General features: G+C 39.3%; 1 protein-coding gene across 1 annotated transcript; it reads left to right on the top strand.

Annotated features, from left to right (window-relative positions):
• Positions 1–584: 584 nt before the first annotated feature.
• Positions 585–7,432, top strand: LOC146361029 (retinol dehydrogenase 7-like). Its single transcript, XM_084921663.1, has 5 exons — positions 585–689; positions 2,535–2,849; positions 5,604–5,862; positions 5,934–6,097; positions 6,181–7,432. Exons 2-5 carry the CDS (start codon positions 2,537–2,539, stop codon positions 6,402–6,404), a joined length of 960 nt encoding a protein of 319 aa, XP_084777789.1. The 5' UTR covers positions 585–689; positions 2,535–2,536; the 3' UTR covers positions 6,405–7,432.
• The last annotated feature ends 193 nt before the right edge of the window (positions 7,433–7,625 follow it).

The raw sequence follows: 7,625 nt of genomic DNA, 5'->3' as shown, positions 1-7,625 counted from the left end.
ATTTTTTAATAATAAAATAATTTCTTTTTTGGGGAAAAATTAATGAGCTATGAACTAGCATATTTTGATGAATATCATAATTTTATGAATATCATAATTTTATTAATATCATATGTTTTATGAATATCATATTTTTATTACTTCCTTTATTACTTCCTGAGCTCATGAATAATCTATTGGGGCCACAAATCACTCAGTTTGACATAAGGGGCCTAATATCCCTCCTTTTGTTCCTCTGTCCAAATTATGCACAAACAGTATCCCTTATTCTTGTCCTTCAGCTACAGAAATGTGTTTTATAATTGTAAAATAGACAATTGATTTCAGCGATGTACTCAGAAAGGTGCATATTTGTTTCCAGCAGACATAACTTTTGGCGATGTGCAACAATCACAGCAAATAGTGTTTTTATAGGACATCTGGAAACGTACACAGGACCGTTTACGTGTTGACAACGTGGTATATTGAGCGTTATCCAGTGTTATTATCCTCTTATTATGGAAACCGTCGTTGGTTTGTTGAAATAATCCCGTCAGATACCACGTGAGAACAGACGAGACTAAATTAATAGGCGGGGTCAACTGGATCGGCTCTCCCTGTCCAGTGCGCGCTCCCGATGCAAGGGTAACAAACTCTGTTGGGGATACGTACCTTGTCACAAACTGTCTGTGAAATCTTCTTCGGATCAGGTAAGAAATCCCGTGAACTGACAGCACATTACTGGCATAAGTCAGTAGCTGAGTAGATGAATAGTGTTACATTTTCAGTACGTTTGGTGGACGCTTTAATATTTGTTTCAAAAGGGTTAAGAAACTTCGAGTTAATGTACTTTGAACTCGGTTCCATATGACCCCAGCTTTGTTCTGCTGTCACATTGAGAAAAGAAGCGTCCAAGTCCCATCTTCCAGGTTAGCTGGATTCCACGTCAACTATTTCAACCAGTCAACAAATAAACTCCAAAAGTTTGTAGTCGTAAATTGGTCACATCTGTGAACATTTAGATGCGGACTTTAAATGAAGTGCGTTTGGCTGCAAGTTTAATTAACTTTAGAGGACCTAACATCGTCACTGAGTTTGTTTGTTTGTTTTTTATTTAAAATAATGAACAATGTTGACCGTGGACTCTTCTTTCAAACTGAGCAGGTAGAGGGCAAAAAAAAAGTCTCTGTAAAGAGCGGTTAAAGAAATCAGCTCCCACAAATGCAAACTAACAGGAAAAGGCATAATCATAGGAATGTCTGAGCCTTACGCTTCCTGTATAGAGGAGAGGAAGGCACTGAGTTGATATGCTCAGTGCCTGATAGTGCATTATGTGAGGGAGGCTCCTTGGGAACTGGGAACACAACAGTTGCCTCTAGGCGCTTTATATTGTAAGATAAAGACACTACAATTATACGCTACACCGTACAATTACGAGTTTAATCAATGAAATGCATTTATTTTTTAACCACGTAATGTTTTATGATGTATTGTCACAGACATTCATTCTGTAAACTGGTAACTGTGGCTGCAGATGGCCGCCCCTCCCAGAGTCTGGTTTTGTTGGAGGTTTCTTCCTGTTAAAAGAGAGTTTTTTTCTTCCCACTGCCAACAAGTATTTGCCTTTACTGTACAATGTAAAGCACCTTGGGGCAGCTCTTGTTGGAGCTATACTAAAAAATTGAATTGAACTGAATTGAATAGTTGTATGCTGAAATAAACAGCATTTACTTACCAGCATTTACAAACAAATGATTAATAATTAAAATGATGAATCTGCAGATGCAACATCTAGAACAAGACAGTGAAATACGTAAACAAAACTTATCACTCAACATGAAAACCAGTTAGCCTGGAACACTGGGAATTCTTTAAATAAGTTTAGTTTAGCTTAATTTAATGAGGGGACACAGACTTGTAGCATAAACCATTTTGAATCCATGTCACCTACTTTGGTTCAGCTCAAAGTAATAAGCTTTAATAAGCTGAATACGTTTAATCATGATTATTAATATCATGTTATTAAGTACAACCAAGCCTAACTTTACAGTAGTCTTTTTTTGCCCTCTGTTAATAGCAAAAGTTCATTTAGATGTCAGTTATAATTAGCACATTTATTTTAGCTTTTCTCCCAATTTGAACTGTATGAGGTTCATACAGGGTGTACACCTGCACAGGCCTTGTTTGCAATGACTGACCTTAAGAACACCAACACATGCACTGGAAGAACACCCAGCTCAAATTAGTCTGTCAGAGGACTGTTCCTGATCATTTGCTCAGATACAAAATGACCTCCAGCAGGCCACTGCTTAACAGTGAATCCTGTTGCTCAGCACATGGATGCCTTCACTGTTAACTTTGGCCATGAGACTTGGGCTTGGGACTGTCGACGAAAAGAACACTGGGTTCTGTTATTAAGAAAAAAGAAAGCCAAATCAAACATGCAGAGGTACCTTAAAGTTGGCCTTACACAACAGTGTTGTCACATGGCTTACTCTGTTCACTTTGTTAAAACAGCCAGTAACGAGTAAACATACGTTCCTTTGTCCTTCCAGTCATGTACCTGTACCTTCTGGGCCTGGTGGTTCTCTACTACCTGTACCGTTGGATCAGAGAGCTCCCCAGGGTCTCTGACAAAAACAGCAAGTATGTGTACATCACAGGCTGCGACAGTGGCTTTGGGAATCTTCTGGCCCGGCATCTTGACAAGCAGGGCTTTCGAGTGATTGCCTCTTGTTTCACTGAGAAAGGAGAAGAGGATCTAAAGAAGTCCTGCTCCAGCAACCTGATCACAACTCATCTGGATGTTAGTTCTCAGGAAAGCATTGACAAAGTTGCGGCAATGATCAAGGATATGGTTGGGGCACGTGGTAAGTTTTATTTGGTGGAAATACCTGCACTTTAAATAGCTGTTTCCCCACAGAGTTTGAGTGCCGTTTATGTTTGTGACCTCTGACTTTCAATAGCACCATTAAGACCAAGTAAGTCTATAGGATGTTCTTTTTCTTTATGCCAACTGGTAAAAAATAAATAAATGGTTGAAAATCACAGAGGTCTCACCAACTGTACATTTCCTGGTAGGACTGTGCCATATCATGTCTTCTGCAATAATACCTGTATACATTTTTAAGTGATATAAAAATGTAATAGCCTGATATCACTCTAATAGCAATGCCACATGTTAACTTTCCTTAATATGTGCACGCATGACGGAAGCCCAGGCACATGTGTCAGCAACAATTTGAATACCTAAAAGAGAGCTGCTTCAACAACCTCCAATAAAGTACTTTGCAAAATATGCAAAAAACTGTTCTTGCTTGAAGGTGGAAGCAACAAATATGTTTCAGCACTCGAGGCAGAAACAGACTATACCAAGTACAACCAGGCTATGAAGGAGGAGATGCCAGCAGCTATGTGTGACCCAAATGTAAATAAAGGACTCCACTGAGCATCACTGAAACTCTGCTAGTAACACTCCATATGACAGGAAGCGCAAATGGTGGATTATGTGGGTACATAGGACTAAACAACTAGTTAAAAAGCTTGTTCCAAGATCCAACATCCCAGTTAGAAATTTTTTATTTAATTCCTAATTTTGTGCACATCCATTTGTGCAACATCTCTAAAGTTAGAGATCTCCTGTCTCGGAGTGTTGCTGAAAAACTAGTTCATGCATTTATTACTTCTAGGATGGACTACTGTAATTCATTATTATCAAGATGTCCTAAAAACTCCCTGAAAAGCCTCCAGTTAATCCAAAATGCTGCAGCAAGAGCACTCACAGGGACTAGAAATAGAGAGCATATTCCTCCTATATTCGCGTCTCTTCATTGGCTCCCTGTTAAATTTAGAACGAATTTAAAATCCTGCTGCTCAGATACAAGATTTCATTTAAGGTTTTTTCTCCAGTTTCATGACTATTTACATTGTAGATTCTCACTGAAGGCATCAAAACTCTGAATGAACACGTGGAATTATGTAGTAAAGACAAAAGTGTGAAATAACTCAAAACATGTTTTAGTTGTTTGATTCTTCAAAATATCCACCCTTTGCTTTGATTACTCCTTTGCACACTCTTGGCATTCTCTCAATGAGCTTCATGAGGTCGTCACCTGAAATGGTTTTCCAACAAGCTTGAAGGATTTCCCAGAGATGCTGAGCACTCATTGTTCCTTTTGTCTTCACTCTGCAGTCCATCTCATCCCACAGGATGCTGTGGTAGCCATGCTGATTCAGTGTGCTTTCAATTTTGAATAAATCCCCAACAGTGTCAACAGTAAAGCATCACACCTACTCCTCCATGCTTTACAGTGAGAACTATGCATGTGTCTGCTACTGGAACTCTGTGTGGCATTTATTTGGGCTCTAATCTGAGGTGCTGTTAACTTGTGACTTCTGAGGCTGGTGACTCGGATGAATTTTTCCTCAGCAGCAGAGGTGACACTTGGTCTTCCTTTCCTGGGGCGGTCCTCATGTGAGCCAGTTTCATCGTAGCCATGATGGTTTTTGCGACTGCACTTGGGGACACATTCAAAGTTTTTGCAATATTCTGTACTGACTGACCTTCAGTCCTTAAAGTAATGATGTACTTTCATTTCTTTTTAATTAGCTGATTAGTTCTTGCCATAAAATGAATTCTAACGGTTGTCAAATAGGGCTGTCAGCAGTGTACCAACCTGACCAACACAACTGATGGTCCCAACCCCATTAAGAAAGCAAGAAATTTCACAAATGAACCCTGACAACGCACACCTGTGAAGTGAAAACAATTTGAGGTGACTACATCATGAAGCTCATTGAGAAAAGGCCAACGGTTTACTGTGATGTCAACCCTGAAAGTAGTAAAGGGTGGCTACTTTCAGGAATCTACAATATAAGACATATATAGAGTTATTTATTAATTTTCTCTTTGCTACATAATTCCATATATCTTGCTTCATATATTTGATGTCTTCAATATGTATCTACAATGAGAAATGGGGAAGGGATGGTAACAGGGTGCTGTGGGAATGCTACTATGAACTCCAGAGGATGTGGAAGGTGAAGGTAACAACGGTCCCAGTGGTAATCGGAGCACTTGGTGCAGTGACTCCCAAGCTAGGTGAGTGGCTCCAGCAGGTCCCAGGAATAAAATCCCAGATCTCTGTCCAGAAGAGCACAGTCCTAAGATACTGCGCAGTACTCTCTGGGGTTCCTTTAGGGTCCAAATGTCCAAAGAAAAACATTTAAAGACCTCCAGAAAACCTGCAGAACTATTGCTCAACTATTAAAAAGAATGTCTGGCTCCTTGGAAGCATAATATGGTCATCCCAGGCAGCCAGTCAGAAGAAAGCTAATGATAGGAGGGTCTTATAGGAGGAGGAGACTGAGTTTGCTTTTACAGACATACAGATAAGAACCAGTATGAGATAAGCAGGGTTTATTCTAAACTCTGTCATGCAGCCCGACTCTAGTAGAGTTTAGGGATAAAAATATGGACCTGGACTTGAGCAGAATAATTTCGCTTTGAGTTATTTTTCCCATTTGAATATCGATCAACTACTGTTGCTAGTGCACATAAAACATTACTGGTCAAGAACAGATGAATTTCAGTAGACTGTATGTGTTCTTTTTCATTATTTTAGGCCTGTGGGCTGTAGTGAACAATGCCGGCATCTCCATTCCCAGTGCCCCATGTGACTGGCTGACCCTCAATGACTACAAACCCATGCTGGATGTGAACCTGAATGGGGTGATTGGTGTGACCCTAAGCGTCCTACCGCTCATAAAAAAGGCAAGGGGAAGGGTGGTGAACGTTGCCAGTGTGTTTGGAAGGATCAGTCCTGTTGGGGGCCCATATACTGTCTCAAAGTACGGTGTTGAAGCATTCAATGACAGCCTCAGGTAAGGAGAACTCATAAAATATTGGTATGATAATACAAAGATTTCCCGGGTTGATGAAGTGTCCTTCTTAGGTTAAATATGGCACATTTTGGTGTGAAAGTCCTCTGCATTGAGCCAGGCTTCTTCAAGACAAATGTGACCAACAGTGCTATCCTGAGCAAAAACATTAAAATGATCTGGGATAAACTTCCACAGGAAGTCCGAGATGATTATGGAACGGCATACCTACAGAAAGGTATATGTGGATTACCACTTCTTCCATTTATTTTGGTTCCCAACTGATTATTTGTTCTTATTTCATTTATTTGCCCCTTTTAGCATTAACAACCTTAACTGACAAAGTTGCCAAAATGAGTGATGCAGACTTGATGAAAGTGGTTAGCTGCATGGAACATGCCGTGGCTGCGGTCCATCCTCGCACTCGCTACTCCCCGGGCTGGGACGCCAAGTTCTTCTGGCTGCCACTATCCTACATGCCAACCTGCATCAGTGATTACATCCTGAAGCTGGAAGCTATTCCCATCGCCAAGCAGATAGAATAACTTTGCATGTAATAAAGGCATTCTCTCTGTATGTACATCTCATGCGTCAGTAAATTTAACTGATTTCAGAAAGGCTTTGTCTTTCAATCTGTTCTCATTACTTATCACATTACTTTCTCAGAAAGGAACCTTTGCACCTTATTCACAAAGGCATTTTCAAGGCCATCTTATCTACAGCTAGTCTGAACAGATGGAAAGACCTGTGTCCATGACATTATTGATAGGCATGTGGGAAAGATTAAGAAAGACCAATAAAAAAAAAAAAAAAAAAACACAAAAAAAAAAAAAAAACGAGTCCAGTTCACACTTGGTTTCAAAGTACACAGTGAGCAGGAGCATGTTGTTGCTATACTTCAAATAGCAGAAATGCCTTGTTTTGCAGTACCAAAACAAGACTGCAGTGTCACCTGCAGGATTTTAACTTCTTAAGTTACAAAGCAAAATGTTTATAGTTATTGGTAGAGTTAGCTGCACAGATAAAAATAGAACTGTATGTCCAAAAGATATAGAAAAGGTAAAATCTTGTTTTTTTAGGATGCAGTGCTAATCTTACCTTGGAGGGAGTCACTGACCTGGTGGACACGAGGTTGTAAGGTTCATTCTGTTCATTTTGCTTCATGACTCCTATCTAGACGAGGAGTCAAACTGTTTAAATACATAGTATTTTTTTGTCTCCAGTGGCACTAACAATCTTTCCTATATGAAACCTTTATATATATTAAGCCTTTATATTCTGTCATTGTTCCTGTAAGCAGTAATGCCATTAGTGCTTTCTAATAAAACCAGATTTAGAGCCAAAACTCTGTATTTAGGTAGTACCTTCACACTTTTGTTTATTATTATATTCATATAGTCCCTGCTGGCTTCTGACAGCAGTTTGAGATCTAGAGTGGTCATTTGTATAACGCTTCTGTGAAAAGCTTGAAACACTGAAATAAACAACGTTAAAATGAAATTATTTCTGAACCATCACGTTTCAATATTTAGTTTTAGTCTTTGTCAAACTGGCTGCATCTGTCAACACTGTTATGTCTGCATGACAGTCAACTGTCTTTAGAAAGGATTTGATTTCGTACAAACTTTTTTTTTTTTTTTTTTTTACCCCCGATTCAAGCGTTAAATAGGTTATTGTGGCTAAAACCTATTTTTTTTTTTTTAGGTTCAATAAAACTCTGCTGTACATGTTTTTGGAAAGCATGTAAATTGGCGCATGTTGACTTA

The sequence above is a fragment of the Perissodus microlepis genome, chromosome 23 (assembly GCF_051167445.1).
Source record: "Perissodus microlepis isolate ML-2025 ecotype Zambia chromosome 23, ASM5116744v1, whole genome shotgun sequence".
Classification (NCBI taxonomy): domain Eukaryota; kingdom Metazoa; phylum Chordata; class Actinopteri; order Cichliformes; family Cichlidae; genus Perissodus; species Perissodus microlepis.
The sequence above is the reverse complement of the archived record's forward strand: the minus strand, read 5'-3'. Positions and strand labels throughout refer to the sequence as shown.

Excerpts from the sequence above, each read along its gene's own strand:
- LOC146361029 (XM_084921663.1), top strand. The coding sequence starts at position 2,537 with ATGTACCTGTACCTTCTGGGCCTGGTGGTTCTCTACTACCTGTACCGT. Across the intron at positions 2,850-5,603 it reads GGATATGGTTGGGGCACGTG|GCCTGTGGGCTGTAGTGAAC; the intron begins GTAAGTTTTATT and ends TCATTATTTTAG. Across the intron at positions 5,863-5,933 it reads GCATTCAATGACAGCCTCAG|GTTAAATATGGCACATTTTG; the intron begins GTAAGGAGAACT and ends TGTCCTTCTTAG.